Source organism: Argentina silus, assembly GCF_951799395.1.
Source record: "Argentina silus genome assembly, chromosome: 9".
In the NCBI taxonomy this organism is placed as follows: Eukaryota; Metazoa; Chordata; class Actinopteri; order Argentiniformes; family Argentinidae; genus Argentina; species Argentina silus.
Window position 1 is genome coordinate 8,034,862 of NC_139663.1, and position 17,425 is coordinate 8,052,286.

General features: G+C 44.8%; 1 protein-coding gene across 1 annotated transcript; it reads right to left on the reverse strand.

Annotated features, from left to right (window-relative positions):
• Nucleotides 1–985: 985 nt before the first annotated feature.
• On the reverse strand, nt 986–17,204 carry ints1 (integrator complex subunit 1). Its single transcript, XM_083677740.1, has 47 exons — nt 17,107–17,204; nt 16,691–16,786; nt 16,288–16,578; nt 15,931–16,127; nt 15,695–15,832; nt 15,387–15,546; nt 15,176–15,281; nt 14,889–15,075; nt 14,517–14,662; nt 14,257–14,398; nt 13,962–14,138; nt 13,719–13,827; nt 13,502–13,622; nt 13,264–13,341; nt 12,988–13,145; nt 12,339–12,435; nt 12,138–12,229; nt 11,968–12,028; nt 11,667–11,864; nt 11,445–11,574; nt 11,157–11,336; nt 10,847–10,996; nt 10,578–10,757; nt 10,351–10,455; nt 10,068–10,235; nt 9,815–9,926; nt 9,413–9,718; nt 9,176–9,274; nt 8,885–9,009; nt 8,445–8,687; nt 8,070–8,229; nt 7,840–7,971; nt 7,075–7,252; nt 6,701–6,827; nt 6,434–6,549; nt 6,237–6,324; nt 5,697–5,944; nt 4,375–4,504; nt 4,118–4,251; nt 3,759–3,951; nt 3,392–3,516; nt 3,001–3,110; nt 2,524–2,637; nt 2,366–2,436; nt 2,164–2,255; nt 1,850–1,959; nt 986–1,675 (listed from the first exon to the last, which is right to left on the reverse strand). The coding sequence occupies exons 2-47, from the start codon at nt 16,746–16,748 to the stop codon at nt 1,560–1,562; spliced, it is 6,558 nt and encodes a 2,185-aa protein (XP_083533866.1). The 5' UTR covers nt 16,749–16,786; nt 17,107–17,204; the 3' UTR covers nt 986–1,559.
• Between the last annotated feature and the right edge of the window lie 221 nt (nt 17,205–17,425).

Genomic DNA, 17,425 nt, shown 5'->3' on the forward strand with positions numbered 1-17,425 from the left:
ACAAACAGAACGTTCAACTCTAGTTGCAGTGCGTTATATGACACCTTACAGGTGCAATTAACACATCATCCAACAACAAGCAGAGGAAGGACAGCACAGACAAGTATAACTAAGACAAGCATATTTGAAGTTTCTCACCAGAAATTACAAAAAGCTAAATATCTTTAAACTGAGTAAAGTAAAGTAAAGTTCAATTGAGACACAATAATAGGCTACATTTAGGTGTGTTTTTCAGTATAGAAAATAAATAAATAAGAGATTTTTTGCTTTTTGTATTCATATGATGTATATCAATGGTTTTGTTCTTATTTATGACAAAGAAAACCAGAATAATAACAGAGTTAGTCTGAGGTTCTCAGAAGTTTCCACCCCTAGCCTCAAATCAGTTCTGACATCTTAAAAGGAGAAGGGGGCGCAGATCACTGGGTATGTGTGGACCTCATTGAGGGAGTCTGCTTTCATCAGCCCTATGGGAGCAGCATGTTGAGTGGCTGTCAGTCCCGATGGATGACAGCTTCCCCTGACCCACTAGTGTGGGCATGTCTCACATACACATAAGATTCTCCCTTCACTATACACCAGCTTCCTCTCCATGTCCCCTCATGTAACACAACACCAGCAAAGTCAATTTCAGTGCTGCCCAAAACAGCCTGCCCACATGCAGCCTTCAAAGGGCGCTTTGGTCTGTGTGATTGTGAACAATTACTGCCTTGGTTAATTTTCCATTAAAGGGTGAGGACACTTATCTGGGTTACCTGCATGCCTGCATGTTGTTTTTCCTACCCCTTTGACTCCATCATGATGTTTTCATATGAAGTCAGGGGCACTGGGCAAAACAACTCACACTTTCATGGCAAATTGGTTTCCATCACAGCATTCACTGCATGCCTTTAATTTGTCTTCTACACCCCAGTGAAAAGAACATACCTATGACAGCCATTTCCAGATTTATCAGGAGTCAAGAATGACTGGAATGAATTGAGAGGGCACCAGGCCTTGTTCTATTAACCGTTCCTCCATTCCTCTCATTTGAGGTGGTGACACATTGATGTGCAAGCCAATAATTAGCTCTGATGAAATTTCAAAGATTATGCCACACAATTTCAACTGGTAGCTGACTTCAAATTTTAAACATGCAACATTATCATAGTACAAGCTAATTGGCAACAGCAGTAACTCTTTGGGATTAAACACAGCAAAAAATATGCTCACAATATGATATTATTTCTATAACATGAGCAACAACATACAATAATTTTAAAATGTTTTTTTTTTTATTCAAATAACATTACAGTGGTTGTTAGTAATCATTATTTTGAAAAATAACGGGAAAGTACCGTCATTGCAGAACATGAAGCATAAGTGACATTTTTTCATCACATACATTTCCATCTTAGAATCCAAGCATCACTTGTGAACTATCTTTACATCCTGATAAAACTACAAAACGAATAGGTATACAGCACAGGGCAGTCAAGTATGACATGAGTCTAATTCTATAATACAAAAACGGAATGACACTTCCTCCACTGAAAAGAAGACGCTGCACTTCTGGGTTTTCACGTTGTTGCTTCCATGTGCAGAACCTTCATGGATTCAGAGATCATAGAACTGGTGTCAATCTGTCCATAGATCCCTACCAAGAAAGCCTTATGGAGTAAGATGTCTGCATGCTCTGGAGAAAAAGCACAATAAAACACACAAAAAACATTAGCAACTTTGCTTTGACCACTATTCCTTAAAAAAAAGAAAAAAAGAAAAAAAAGGGGTTGTCTTAAGCATGTCTTAAGACGTAATAGGACAAATATACAGAGACTAAGAAGCGTTGAGAGAATGATGTGAGACCCACCTTGACAGAGCAGTATGTATTCTGGAAGGTTCCTCAGAGCTGTCTGAACCACATCAAAGTTTCCACTGCCCATACAGTACATGAAGGTGGGTAGGAAGTCCGATGCCATGCTGCATCACAGAGAAGAGACATGTTTTACTATAGCACACAGACACAATCTCTGATTTATGACAACTTTACATGAACGACAACACAAGCCAACACCTTCCTACTGCAGTAAATGTGCAGACACGTGTTCTCTGTAGACGACACATCAGTGAACTGATTTCTGACCAGAGAAGTGTCTCTCATAGGTTTCAGCAGTCAGGACCTACCAGGGGTTGTTCTGGATGCAGCGCAGGGCCAGGCTGAAGGCCATGTTACGACACAACTCCTCAGACGAACTCATTAGCCTCTGGAGGTCATTCTGAGAGCAAGAAAACATGTTTTATCTACAGGTAGCAGTGTAACAACATATTGTGTTGGAGCTTGTTTCATTTGTTTATCATAAAAGTCTTTCTCAAGAGGTGAACTTACAGTGAAGTACTGGATAACTTCTGGACTCCTCTTAGACTTCTCATCCACCTCGGTCAGAACCTCCAGCACATCTGAATTACACAGTGGGTACACCCAGTGTTGGAAAAGGTCTGCAAAATCCCTGAAGTAATGCGTTTGACTGAGTATATCTTTGTTACCTTCAATTGCCTCTCCTCTGGAGATCTTCTTCAGGTACTTAGTCATATCAGCTGCAGTCAGTGGAACGGACGCTGATATACTGACCAGGGGCAGGGAACCTGCGGAGGAGTCATCTGATTGGAGGAAAAACAGAGACATGTCACATTACAACCTTTAATATAACTTAGCAGAAGCAAGCCACACTTTACATTAAAAGGGCAGTTTACTGAATGCAGAAATTCCGAGGGCTGTATGTCGAGAGTTACAGGGAGAGAGCGGTATGTTGAGCAAACTCCACTGAATTAGTTTCAATGTATGGAATCACTTGAGAATTTCTGAATTATGGGTAAACTTCCTCGTTAAACGTAGATTTCTATCTAAAACACAAAGAGGCCTTAGTGTAAAGATAAACATAAGACATTTTCTGGATCTCTTATAGTGTTTTCATTAATGGTGAAATGTTTTGCGAGCGGGTACTGTACATGCGCTTGGCCTACCATCTCTGTCCTCAGCAGTGCTCTCAAAGGACGAAGCCCTCACAGGGAGAGTGAGCCCAGCCAGCAGGGACTTGAGCTGTAAGAGTTCTGGGTTCTCTGAGGAGAGACACCTAGTGGGGGAAACAGAGAAATGCTCAACAGAAGAAAACTCATGATGCTAGAAGCTAAGCAACAATTAGCAATGGTTACAGTACATACATGATAGGTAAACAATAATTGAGTAAAATAAAGTCAGTCAATCACATTAAAGGACTATATAAGATGCTTTTAAATAAATACAATTAAATATTTTCAAAAATGTCTGTTAAACATTTCCACAATGAAACTATATAAAATAACATCTTGATTAAATTAGGTTGAACACCAAAATATCTATATGTAAATAACTTACTGCAGGATATCAGAGTGCTTCTGTAGGTAAGGAATTGCTGCAGCTGCATCATGGGTAATGTACTTCTGAATGAACTGCACAAACTTATTGATGAAGGCCAAGGTCATGCGAACTCTCCGGAAGTTCTGCAAAAAACATGCAACATGCTTCTTTCTATGCACAAATAATCTAGCCTTGTGAAGACACTGTTCTGAAATAGCACACATATTAGCTCTAATCATGATATACAACAAGAAATACTTGGACAGTTGCAAGTAATTGGTAATTTTTACAGCTGTGACATATCACAAAGCGAGACTGAAAAAACATTCAGGCGAAAAAAAAACCCTGCCAAAATCCTATAAATTGATGACGTGAACTCCCCAACCTGCAAAATCTTCATGAAGGAATAAAGGCACTCCTGCAGCGCCCTCTGGTGGTCACTGTGAAACACCAGTGGCTGCAGCAGCTCCAGAATGGCCAGCACGTTCATGAAGAAGGTCATGTGGAACTGCTGTCTGAAGTCCTGGAAGTTGAGGTGGATGCGTCCGTGTAGCAACGCTGCGATCATGGGCAGGTGTCTGGAAAGGAAGGCCACATTCTGAATCTGCTCTCTATATTTTAACATCTCCCAGCAACCCCCACCACAGCCAGATGAGACTAGAACATAGAACAAAGCAAAGCAAACTGCTCTGACAGGTTCATGCATCTTTCCAAAACTTAGTTTGTAATGTATACAAAGTTCACCTGAGTAGGAGGACAGGGTGGGACACTGCAAGCTTCCTACAAGCAAGGTTGGCATCTGACATACGGTCCTCAGCTGATTTAGTGTCTGCTGTATCGGCCAGTAATGAGACCAGACGATGGACCAGGACGTCGAGCTGAGAACCAAGAATAACAGATACCAGATAGATCAATTCTACTGTATGAAGCTTGAGCTTAGTACATTACTCTGAGGCACATGTGTTGCAGAACTAAAGCCAGTGGAGCCTGCTGAAGGTTACCTTGCAGGTGCTGCCGTCGGCGGCCCCCTCGCTGCTCAGTGTGGCCTCAGGTAACGTCACATGTTGGATGACCTCAGGGAAGTGGAGGTAGATCTGGAGCAGGAGGTTCTGACATCTCTTACTCATCACACTGGAGACACAACCAAGACTTCACATCAGACGATGGTTTATAAACAGCAGAAAGTTAGTGACTACACAGAAACCTCCTACCAGAATCCTCTTATGCTCTTATTATCAGCCTAGTCAGTTGGATCATAACTGTTGTACGTCTCCAAATCAAACGGTTTGTATCATCATCATCATCATCACTGGGTATATTTCTCGTAGGCAGGAACAACCTTGACCGAGAGTCATACTCCACTCTGTCTTTTCAACAATTGTCTAATTGGAGTAAACACCAGCTTATCTAGTAGTGAGCTTAAAAGAGGAGGTTGTGAGGAGAATGCCTAGCACAGGCAAATGTTTATCCTACAGAAGGCCAAACAGTCTGCTTTGTAAGACGGTTTAAACAAACTGTTTTTTCATTCGCAACAATTTTACACGACAGCTTAGCTGTACTTAAAATATTGTAATGCGGAAGCTAATTTTGCTTGACCTTGGCCAAAGTTTCCTCATTAAAGTGGTTTAATAACCACAGACATATTCATGAAAGGAGGTCTTGCCTCCACAAAGAGTTGCACCCTGATCTCTGACAGCTAAGTCTGAGCAGGAATTTACAACACAGGCAAGTGTAGAGCTGCAGCCCTAATCCTCTTGGCTTCATTATAATACACTGAGCTTTTAAAGAGATCACAACACAGACGACTTCTGCTAGTTTTAATTTCACACCAATAGACCTAATTATCGAGTTTTCCCTGGTCCACAACATTGTGGCTGACAGAGAACATTCAGTCTGTAAATTTCATCTGTTCTGTGAGGGGAAATCAAGTAATATGCCCAAAGTTTATCAGTACGTTTTGAGAGGCTAAAGATCCAAATTCAATACTTGGACTCATTAGAAAGAGCAAAGAAATGTGTCTAACTCAACGACCTGTGGGCAGTGGACACTTTGGTGAACCTTATGGGTCAAAAATATGTTAATTGTGTTTGTCTGCTGTTGCTGAGGGAGCGGATGGTGTATTGAAAGAGAGAGAGAGAGAGGGAGATAGATAGATAGATAGAGAGAGAGAGAGAGAGAGAGAGAGAGAGGGGGCGGACGACACAGAAAGGTGTCTGTCTAGGAGTAGATGACATTATGACAGACCACCCTTCACCATTATCAAATTACCGGAGATCAATCATGGCTAAGCATGTCAGTTTTAGAGCCCGCCCAACATCCATACCTGTCTCCCCATTTCTTGGTGCAGTTGATGAGGTACTCTGAGACTTTCTTCACATTCTCCAGGTCTCCGTGACAGCAGGAGTGGAGCAGGGGCAGTCGTGACTGGATGAGGGAGCAGGAGGCCTGGTCCAGGGTGCTCTTGCCCAGAGGGGAGTCGCGGCTACTGAGCTCTGACTCAGACAGGATCAGGTCCACCAGACTGATGAGTTCCTCCGGGTTCAGCCACAGAACAAACTTCTCTGTCCGCTTCTGAAGAGACCGGGGGGGGGGGGGGGGGGGGTTAACAGTCAGGGTGATGCGCAGCATCCAGCAGTCATGGGTGGGGAGTAGATGGTCTGTGTTGTGTTACTTGATGCCAAATTAGATCTAATTTAAGTAACTAAATTTAAGGTAGCGCCTCACCTCACTGAGTTGTACAGAAAATGCATTAATGACCAAACAGTAAAACTTTAGAACTAGAAAAAAAAAAAAAGTAGAATGGGCACATGTACTCAATGTAGCGCCTTGAAGCCATAGAGAGCAGAGTGGTCTACGGTCATACCTGTGGAGTCTTCTGGTCACGGCCCTGCCAGATACGAGGGATGTGACTACAGGCCCACAGGAAGTCTAGAGCAGAGGAGGGGTCCAGTCTGAGGAACAGCACACACACAATTACAAACAATAACAAGACCGTTTCATAACTTAGGGAACACTACCTGAGGAACACTCAGTATTACTGTGTTAGATGTAGCGACTAACCTCTTGTCTTTGTGCTTGCTGAGAATAGCACTGATGCACTGGTGAAGAGTGATCCAGTTGGACTGATGTGTAAGCAATGCCAATAGGTAAGGCCTGTAGGAGGGAGTTCCTCTGCCCTGAAATGAAAACCCCAATAAGGCAAGGTGCTGAAATGCATAACAGTAAGACAAAGAAAAAAACACGAGCAAACAAACACAAATACCTATGATTTAATTAGATATATTAGTGAGCTATGCACATCTTCATCATGTACTCTGCTGAGATTACCTTGTTGAGAGCAAAGAGTAGCTTCTGCTGAAGGTCTGGACACACTGATGTAACCTCAGGGTCAAGAAGTTCCAGCCAATCAACCAGCAACCCTGAGCTCGACCCAGTCTTTGTCACCTCAGAACTGCTAAAAGGGATCGACAATTCAAGGATGGGAACATGGAGTGGAACACCTATCGAATCTCTGCTGACTAAATCTACACAGTCCAGATAAAATGGAGCATACAGAACAATTTCTAATCCCACGTAATACAGAAAACCATAGACAAACCACAGGGGGTGAATGCTACAGTAATCATGTAGTCATTGGAGTCTGTAAAAAAACAAACATGTTTTTTATATGACATGAGTTAAAACAGAATTGATATGCTCACTTATTGGAATCCACCTCCTTTTTCACAGCTTGCTCCTCAGTCTCATGAAGAAGCAGAGATATCACCATTGCAACAGGGCCTGCTGTGGTCCCAGTCGCAGCCTGTGTGCCAACAGTCATCAGCAGGGACAGCAGTTCCTCCAAGTAAGGGGACTTGACCTCCACTAGCCCCTGCAACACTGTCAAAACAAACAACGCCTCTTCATTCCTCTATCCAACATGTGTGCTGGTAGAGGTTTTATTTCTGAAGCTACTGTGAAATATTTCCAATATAAGTATTCCAAAACAAACCACCCTTGACATACTGGGCTTAGAAACATCTTGTGACTCAAAAGAAAAAAGAAAAAAAAAGTATCATGGGACCAAGCCAATCCCACACGCCAGAAATATGTACCACCATTATTGCATTCTTGTGTAACCTAGGTCGCCAGCTTAGCCGCAACCAGTTGAAACATTGAAACGTCTTTCATCTGGGCCTGATGGCAACATGAGAAAATATTGGACATAAACAAGCTCATAGCAGCACACCCCCTCTAGAGGTGGTTTGGTTTGGTTTCAAGGAAGACTTCTAAAGTCATCATAGAAACCAATAGAAAAAAAAAAACAGAGACTCGGAGGCGGCAAAGACACAAACAGATCTGGAGAAGTTGCGCAACAATAGTTACCACATCCAAAGAGTCAACAACAGCCTGCTCATGTTTTCGTCCTCTAAGAGTGTTGAATGTTTACATTTCAGTCGAAACTAAAGAAAGTGAAACAACAATACCTTTGCTGATGAGTTCAGCCTCTGCATTACACCTCTCCCCTGCTTTCAGCGTGGCTATGATGGCTCTCACTGCCACCTCAGAGTCCCGTCGATAAGCCAGGGCCTCAGCAAGGTGGAGGAATCCTGTACGGACTGTATAGGAAAGGTACACTCAATTATCACACAGCTCAAGGTGAGATCCAGTGGATCACTTCAATAAGCGTGACTAGGAGAAGATGCGGGGCACCCACCATCACTGAGCCGATGCTTGTGAGGGTACTGTCCAGCGAAGGTCTTGAGCAGGGTCTGCAGTGGCCCTGCCTCCACAGCTGGGTTCTCCAGCCAGGTCAGCATCTCCACGATGGACTTGAAGAAGAGCGAGGAGAAGGCCACGTCCTGAGATGCCAGCCGCTGAGAGGCAGAGAGATCAGGGCAGAGTAGGAGAGGGAGTAAAAGAGAGAGATAGTGGGAGTTTGAGAGGAAGAGAGTTAGAGAGAGAGAGAGAGAGAGAGAGAGAGACAGAAACAGAGAAACAATGAGACATGAGAAATGGCTGTCCAATCCACTCGTACCTTGCTTCATGTGTTGTAGAATGTGTCGACATTTAGACTGACAGCATGCCATACCTGGTAGAGGTGCAGCTGGCGCAGCAGTGGGCAGGAAAGCGCATGGCTGCGGTGCATGGCCATGACCAGAGCCCCAGCATGGGTAGAGCTGAGTAGGGTAGCCAGGGCCTGCAGGAGACGCAGTGCCACCCCGCCCTGCTGTGTGTGGCGGACCAGCTCCTGAGCCAGGGCTTGTTGCAGCCCCAGGGAGAGCAGTCGGGGAGGGGGGCCGTGCCAGCGGGGGTCAACTTTCAGTGGGAACATCTGTGGAGAGACAGCCCAAATAAAAAAACTCATCATAAACAGCTCCTTCAATCATGTCATTGGCCAAATCAAAAAATGCCTTGATCTTGTTTTATCTAAACAAACTACAAAGGCATGGGAAACAACTGAGAGAATTCTTGGCTCAATAAACATCCGTATTTACTTCAGACAGGTTTTCATGTGACAGACGCTCGTACCTGAAGTAGCATGCCAGTGAGATCATCATCAGGCCCAATCACTGGGATCTGATTGGCTCCTCTCATCTTCACAGAGCCATGAGGGTTTTCCACTGTAACTTTGGCCCTATTCCCCTCAGAACTGTCTGTTTGGGCAAATGCAGTCACGAGTAAACAGGTACCCAAGAAATATCAATACAGTTTAATGAATGAGCTCTAAATATGTTAGAACGAAGTGAATATGCCACAGTGAGACATCTGATAACCTAAATGGCACATCCATATCTAATCATGGAGAATTAAAACACTGACCTCTACGAGGAGGGAGAGAGGAGCTGAGCATCGTGTGGAAAGTGTGCCCCCCGGTGGCCCCTCGCTCGTGTTGCACCTCAACCAGATGGGCCATGTAGTCTGTTGCAAAACAGAGACACAGCCAAGAGAATCCGATTAGCACATAATACCAACTGAGACAAACTAAGACACTAGATATTGATAACATTATTGATGTGGAACGGAGATAGTGAAGGGCTGTTTATGCCAGGCTCTTACTCTTGTCCATGATGTTCTGCTCCAGAGCCTGTGGGTCATGTGACACTGCCCCGTCCAGGTACTGCAGTAGTTTACTCATGCTGGACACTGGGATGCCAAAAGACTGGACAAACAGCAACAGCTGCTGCGGTTCCAGGTCTTGCAGCGCTGCGTCCACCAATCGTGCGACCTCTGATCGGATCATCCTCAGCTTTAACCAATCAGGCAACAGAAGGGCCTCCTCGGAGGTGTCAACCAGGAAAGCGGTGGGGAGGGGCTTCTTGTCGGGGAACCAGATGTCCAGGAGGTTGTAGAAGTCACTCTCCCCTGAGGACAGATACACAAGATACATCCAGTGTACTACTGTAACATGCAGATACTGAGTAGGTCATGTTAACAACACACATATTCAGATGCCCATACCTTTTGGTGGCCCCAGTGTCAGCAGAATGACCATGGCGTGGACCACCAGAATGTGCATGGTGGCAGTTTCCCCTGTGATCCAACGCAGAAACACCTGGTCCTGAGATTCTGACTGAATAATCAATATAAAGATCAGAGTAATGCATGTTTGAAGTAATTACTTAATTTGACATCACAATGAGAACCACTAGTGGAACAAAACCATTTTTTTTCCAGAATTGACCGCTACGAAAAATCAGTCAGTCCTCCTCACCCAGCTGTAGAGGTCCTCTCCCTCCTTGGTCTTCCTCATCCTCCTGATGTAGGTGGAGAAGATGGTGATGAGGGCGGAGAGCACAGCGTCTGACTCGGGCCTGCAGGAGTGCTTGGAGAACAGGCTGTTCATGATGGTGGAGCGCTCTACAATCAGCCTGGCCACATCCTACAGGATCCAGAGAGAATCCAAAACATCTCAGCATGTCTCTATGGAGGCGACACATGTAAACTATACAGAAGGAGACGGTAATATCGCTGCAGATGAAAAGAGTCACGGTTACCAATGCCAGGTCATTGTGAGACGACTGCTCCTCCACTGGGGCATGCTGGGATAGGTAGATGAGATAGGCGCTGATGGTCTGTGGGTCTGTCTCCATGTGAATGGCCTTGGGAGGAACAGAGAAACAACACACGCTCTTACCACATCTCTTCCATTCACAAACTTAAACCTGACACTAAGGCCTGACATTAAGGCCAAATCACGTGAATTGTCCAGATCCCCACTGACCTGCTGAAGAGAGGTAGACGTCATGCCTCTGACGCTGTCGAACAGGGGCAGTTTGGGCAGGTCCTGCAGGAGCCATTGGTACCCTGGCAACAGCTCAGAGTCTGTGGAGTCCTCCTCCATGGGCTGGTCCCGCTCCTCTCCGTCCTTCAGCCCCCCTTCAGTCAGCACCAGAGACAGCCCCTTCACACAAGATAAACACAGAGAGAGACCATTAATAAACAACTCTTTATGGTTCACTCATACAACGCCTGCTGTCTCACATGCTGTACCTTCATTGCCAGGACTCTTGATGCCACCTGTGAGGAACTGAGACGACGTAGGAAGTAGTCCAACACCTCACATGTTGTCTGCTCGTCAGCTTTAGGACCGAGCAGCAGATCCTGTAGCCGTCCAAGGAGCTGCCTTTGCTTTTGTTGCCTCTGGAAAATTGCATTTATTGGTTTGTCTGGATGACATACTTTGAAATAATTAAGCTTGACACAATAATTACAATCTCTTCATTTCATAGTGTATTTTGAGCCAAAAAGGCACTTACGCAAAAACATGCAAACACATGATGGCAGCTAAAATGCAGCATACTTGTCTTTTCTTGGCTCTCTGTTCTTTGCTCTCTCCTTCATCCTCATCCTCAATGGGCAACGTGTCATCTGCAGCATCATGGAGCAGAAATTCACACAGGCACTGCACAGGCAGCACATCCAAGGACCCTTCACTGGACTGCACCAGGTCGGCCAGCCAGGGCATTGACTGCGAAGAGGCCTGGGGGGAAATAGAGAATGCAGTTGTAGAGTCCATCCAGAAAGCATAGGTCTACTGTGCCTGCTTAGGAAAATTTGTGGTTAGAGGGTCTATTCGCCAAGCATTAACCTGTCTCTGGATGATGTCGAGCAGGAAATCGGGGTTGCGGCTGCGGCAGAGCAGGTGGCCTAGGCGCAGAGATTGATTCAGGCTCTTCACCTGCTCCTGGACCTGGGGTGGAGGTTTGCGAGGGGGGCCCCTGGGGGACACACATACAGTATGAGGTCCCCACTTCCTATCACATGACTAATTAAAAGCCTGTTATGAGAGGCTATCAAACAGGACTCTTACTGTGGGTCCAGACTGGTGAGCTGGGACAGCAGCAGGCTGTTACTCTCTGTGATGGTCTGCTTGGTTGAGGCTGCCGCCAGGTGGCTCTCGAAGGCCAGGATCTCCTGCTTTTCTCTCTGGGAGACCTGCAGCTCCCGGTTGATCATCTCTGTCTTAGTCTCCTCGTCCGCAACCGTGCAAGGAGGATAGGAGTAGTTACTATCAAGCAGGGAAAGAGAGAGAGCATAGGTTAGTTGTTTGGTATGTACTCATAGTTTGGGTTTAAGGGTATATGTTTTTGTATTCATGTATTCAGGCTTACTTTGTCATGACCATTTCCATGAGCATTTTTAGAGTAGGATAGCCATCCCAGGCAGCCAAGCCTGAAGGGAAATAAGAACAAATTATTGATATTTAAAAAAACCCAAAACAAGTACCTTTGATTGATTGCTTAATACAGTATATGCAGCAAAAACTAATTGAGACTCATACCTATCTTCTGTGGGTTGAATGCAGCCACCACAAGTAGCAGAAGCCATGCCTTCCAATACAGCAGGGATATTGCCAAGTTCGGAGCTGAATACCTTCAACAACATAATAAAAAGATAAATCAATTATTTGCACTGAGATATCAACTCCTCAGAAATGTAAGAGCCTTGTTACACAGAGGAGGAGCAGAAAAAAAGGACATACCCTGAAGGTAGTTGAATGTTCTCTGGGTGATGGTATGTACACAGGTTCAATACTGCATCAATGAGTTGGATCCTCTCTACTTTCAACACATCCATATCTATAAAACAGGAGAGTCAGCTTAATGTAATCTCTTCTCAGGTTAATATGATCAAGAAGTCCAAGTCCAAGTTGATATCCTTACCCAGTGTTTCCCCTAGGATTTTTTGTAGCAGTGGTGGTGGGGTGGGGGGTTGTAGGGGAGAGGAAAAAATGTGTAAAACAGACGGTCAGTTCTGATGACTTCTCAAAGCGATATTAAATGAATAATAGTTATAATGCATTTTATTTGTACAACGCCTCAATCACATACCCAGAGCACTTCAGAGGTCAAGCAAAAAAAAAAAGAAGGATGCTCTGTGTACTATGGTCGTTAGCAGCAGTGTGGAGTCAGCTGAAGGAGGCAGGTGCAGTGCTGAGTACTTTGTCAGTGGCAGGAGAGTTGGGAATAAACGGTGACCATAATTGCAGCTCACACCCGTGCGACCGATTTAGATTTGAACTCTCAAAGGAAAGTTATTTGGTTGCAAAAGAGCTTTGGCAGGAGCGTTATGATAACATTTTTTTTGCCGTGGATCAGCGCCTGAAGGAATATAGTGGAAACACTGCTTACCATCAGACTGAACCCCGGCTGCCCTCTTCACCAGGTGGTCGGCCAGCTCCATGGCATCAGCCGGGCCCAGGGGCAGGTCACGTGACAGTCCAATGACCAGGATACGCATCAATGTGTCCTCCAGCAGGGGAACTTCAGAGCACAGTCGAAGGAAGAAACTGACAGAGAACCATATCTTAATAACACTGGCTAAGAGAACAGGGAACACACAGACCTGACAGTATAACACAGGCATAAACACTTATTATCTATTCTAGAATGTGTGGAAACGCTCACTTCCTGTCACTCTCAGGAGGCCAGTTGTCCCATTTGTAGTAGGTCTCAGGCTGCTCTGTGAAAAGCACCTTGTGAAGGCTGGGGAAAAGAAACAGGAGTGTATGTACACCACATTGAGAGAAGAAGAACATTCCCACTAACTACAGTATGCATAACTGTGATTAACCCATGCAACTTGTTCAGCTGCTTTGAATGATCAGAGCTTCATGAACATGCCCCAGTATAGTAGTGTACATACCAGTGGATATAGTCCTTGTTAGGTGTTTTGCTGATAGAGGGAACCACCGTGTGGAGCCACCACACAGCATCCCTCTGAATGGCAGCTATATTATTCTGAAAGGACCGCAGACCCTCGAGATCTGAAACAAACCAAAGGGATGTTCAATAAAAACTTAAGGCTATTATATATCCATGTAAAACACTGGGGGTTGATTACTGAATTAGCAAGTTCTTACTCTTCTTTTCTCCTTTGTCCCACGCAACGCCAGCTTCCTTGACCTGAGCAGTGATGCCCAGCATCATGGAGACTGTGAGCAGATCTGTCACCTGGATGACAAAGCGTTCCTGTGGAATAGATAGAAAGTATAAGCTTCGATACTGAGGGGACCATAGGGTATTCAAGTGACTAAGGAGATGTTTCAGGGTGTAGGATTGCGATTCAAATAGGATCATGAGAGGTTTTAAGAGTATGGGCTCACTTTGAACTCCATGTCCACATAGGTGGCCTCCTTCCTCTCTTGCATCAGGCCCAGGCAGAAGGACTGGAAGTTGATCTCATGCTTGGTCTGTTTGATGATCTCTCTTAGCAAGGCTCGAGAAGCACGCAGGTAATCATCCTTATTGGTCAGCAGGTCCTGGAACACCATAGCCAGAAACTGGGGAGAGAGAGAGAGGAGGGGAGCGAGGTGAGGTCAGACAAGCTGTTTTGAAATAACACTCCATAATATGTACCACACTATGATTTAGAAATAGTCAGCATGAAATACTCCCTACCTTTGGAGCCTGCTCTGGGCTGTGCTGCAGCACTGTGTGAAGGACTTGCATGTTGTTGGGATTCCTTGCATTAGACAGCTCATTAAAGATCACCAGCTTCACCATAGTGCCCAGATTGTCTCTGTGTGCATTCAGAAGCTCCCTGGAAATCAAATGCAAGAAAGCACAGTTAGTGGGTTATGTGTACGATGCTGTATGAAAAAATGAGTCTATTTTTGAATAAATAACACAAATACCAACATAACGAAAAGGCAGCAGACCTGACACAGAGCATGTAGTGATTGAGCAGGACTTTGGGTTTGAGGCGGATCTTGATAAGGTTGGAGACCACCTCCATGTCATCCGCTCCATGGCTGTTGCAGTTCATACAGAGAGACATGAGAAGGTCCTGCGCTGGGCGGGTCAGCTGCAGAGACAAAAGCATTTCATGTTATTTCGTTCACTGTAAGACTTAAACTGAACATAGCAGATTTAGGTGTAAAACAACATTTTGATGTAAAACACATACCAAACTGGTAGATGATGCTCTAATGCAAACTTTATGATCACGACTCACTAACAGGGTATTCCAACTTAAATGTTCATTCTTAACTAATGAGAGTAAAGTGGTAGGTGTATGTTACTCTTCTCACCTTTGGGTTCTGCAGCCACATCTCCAGCCTCTGCACTGCCATGAGCCGCACCTCCTTGTAGCCACAGGTGGCAGTGAGCAGACGCAGCAGGTTACGGGATACGTTGTCCATGGGCTGTCTGCGATTCAACTGATCCCGCAGGACATCAAGCACATAGTCCTCCACACTCTCAGCCAGCTCCTCGTACCTACAACAAAAGAATAAATTAATTATATTCCTGCATACATTACAATGCATCTAATCCAATTCCTGGTTAGATATAAACATGACGCTACTGTTTATTGTACCTTGGCATAACTTGGCCATCATCTTCAGGGCTAAGTTTCTCCTCAGCAATCAGCAACTCAGTCTGACTATCATCCTCGTCTGGGGTGGAGGGGTGAGGGCTGCTCCCTGGAATCCAAAAAGTTATTTGTCAAAATACCCCTCACATAACACTCAAATCCTGTGACAGTAGTTTTCCCCCTGAATAAGCAGGTCTATGCCTAGAAACTGTACCTGCACTGAGATCCCCACCAGAGCGCCCAGTGTCAGCCTGCAGCAGCATACTCTTTGGGGGCATCTTGGTGCTGAAGGCGGTCTGGATGTTGTCCACAAAATTCTTACAATGGGAACTGTCCACCCAGATTCGCTCACCCAAAGAGTCCTCAATGTACACCTAAGACCAACAACAACAACAACAAGCTAAAATAGGCACAACAGATTTTTGATATTGAGTTCCTCTAGATAGAATATGAGTATAGTATAGTAACAATGCAACAAAGAAAACAAAAACAATTCCAATAGGCATGATGAGGGATCCTTACTTTGACAAAGATTTCTGGCCAGTTCTCATCCTCCTCATAGGCTGCCATCAGCAGGTTGCAGGTTAGCACAGACACCAGGCTGTTGCCCTTGGCTTTAAAGTTGATAGATGCATCCCGGCGCAGAAGACTGCACAAAGCCTGTTCACAGAAAGAGAAAGCAACCTCATAAGAGAATGAACCTCTTATGCAATTGAATAACATGGGACTAATAGTGAAACATTGGACCAAATTCTCACCTCAATAATGCCTTCAGTTGCAAAGACATTGGGCTTAATTTTGGCCAGGAACATGAGGCTAAGGTACAGTGTGATGTCAGGTTTGGCCCGGTTCATCTTCAGCTGTTTGACAGCTCCACACAGCACTCCCTCAATGCGATCATCATTTCCTTCAGCCTCTGCAGCCTCAATCTCATCCAGGAGCACTGCAGGAGGGACTACAAGAGAACCGACTTGTAAGTAGCAAGTACAGCCAGAGCATCACAGGACTATGATCTGAATTCAAGTCATATGAGGTTAAACATAACCTATCACCAAGATCAACAGTGTTTCACAAATTCAAACATTCCTCTGGAAGGTTTTTGATATTTCTCCTACCTTCTATAGGCACCACTGACGGCTCTTTAATTGAGGGCGATATTGCCCTCTTATCCACTGCTGCCACATCAGCCAGGCGTCCCAGGGCACTTACAGGAGGAGTAGAGGATAGCTTGGGCCGTTTCGTAAGGCTGGAGAGGCCAGAGGAGGGGGGCAGGGATGAGGAGGTCTCTCTTTTACGGTCAGTGGGCAACCCTGTGGATGCTGGCTTCAGGAGAACAGCAGGTGCCTTGGACTCTCCACCTTGACTCTTTGACCCCAGTGCTATGAAATCTCCTGGAGGAGGGTGACCTAAAAGGCAACATTTATAAGAAGTTGTAATATTTGTAATACTTCCTTATGCTTGAAATATTCCTGCATGCTTTAGATTAACTGGTTCATAGTGTCTTTGCCTGCTACATACCTGAGGTTTTAGCAGCACTGGGACGCCTGATCGTTGTAGGCTTGGGACGATTCATCATTAACTAGCTTACTGTACACTCACTGTCAGATTGTGTACCTGTGTGGGAGCAATGGCTTGACATCAGATGGGAACACATAGCTAGCTATTAAGGCTAGCTACAAACTGAGCAATAAAATAATGTTTGACATCGAGGGAGCCCATTTGTAAAGCAAAGCCACATGTTTCTAGAAATACATGGTTGGCACATAGACTTTTACTTTGGGCATGATGATCGAGCAGGATAGGCTAGCTAGCCTTAAAACGACTCTTAGCCAACTAGCTAGCTAGTAGCAATATTGAGTACTAGCTACTGTCTGACGCATAGAAAATAAGCTAGCTCATCAGCAATGATCTGTGAATAGATAACAAACTCTTACGTGTTAGTTAGTCAGTAAAATGGAGGGGACTTGTACAGGCTTTTGCAATTTACTGGATATCAAAAACAAATCGACTACTCTTCACTTCCATGTTTCATTTCCAGACCGGGATACTTTGTGTTGCGAACGGAAGTCCCTCCCCCCTAACAAAGCCTGTTTGTTCAAATACATCAAATGTGCGCGTGCTGTGCAGACCTAAACATCAACAGCCACCCATAAAGGCATCATCAATTCATGAATATAAAAAACACATGCATTGTGTATAAAATCCATATGAATACGTTTATTTTTTATGTGTGTCAGTGTGGATAACCAAAGA

Coding starts and splice junctions, on each gene's coding strand:
- ints1 (XM_083677740.1), bottom strand. CDS start 16,748: ATGATGAATCGTCCCAAGCCTACAACGATCAGGCGTCCCAGTGCTGCT. Junction 16,128..16,287: donor GTCAGTGGTGCCTATAGAAG/GTAGGAGAAATA, acceptor GTTCTCTTGTAG/TCCCTCCTGCAGTGCTCCTG. Junction 12,436..12,987: donor AGCCGGGGTTCAGTCTGATG/GTAAGCAGTGTT, acceptor CCTGTTTTATAG/ATATGGATGTGTTGAAAGTA.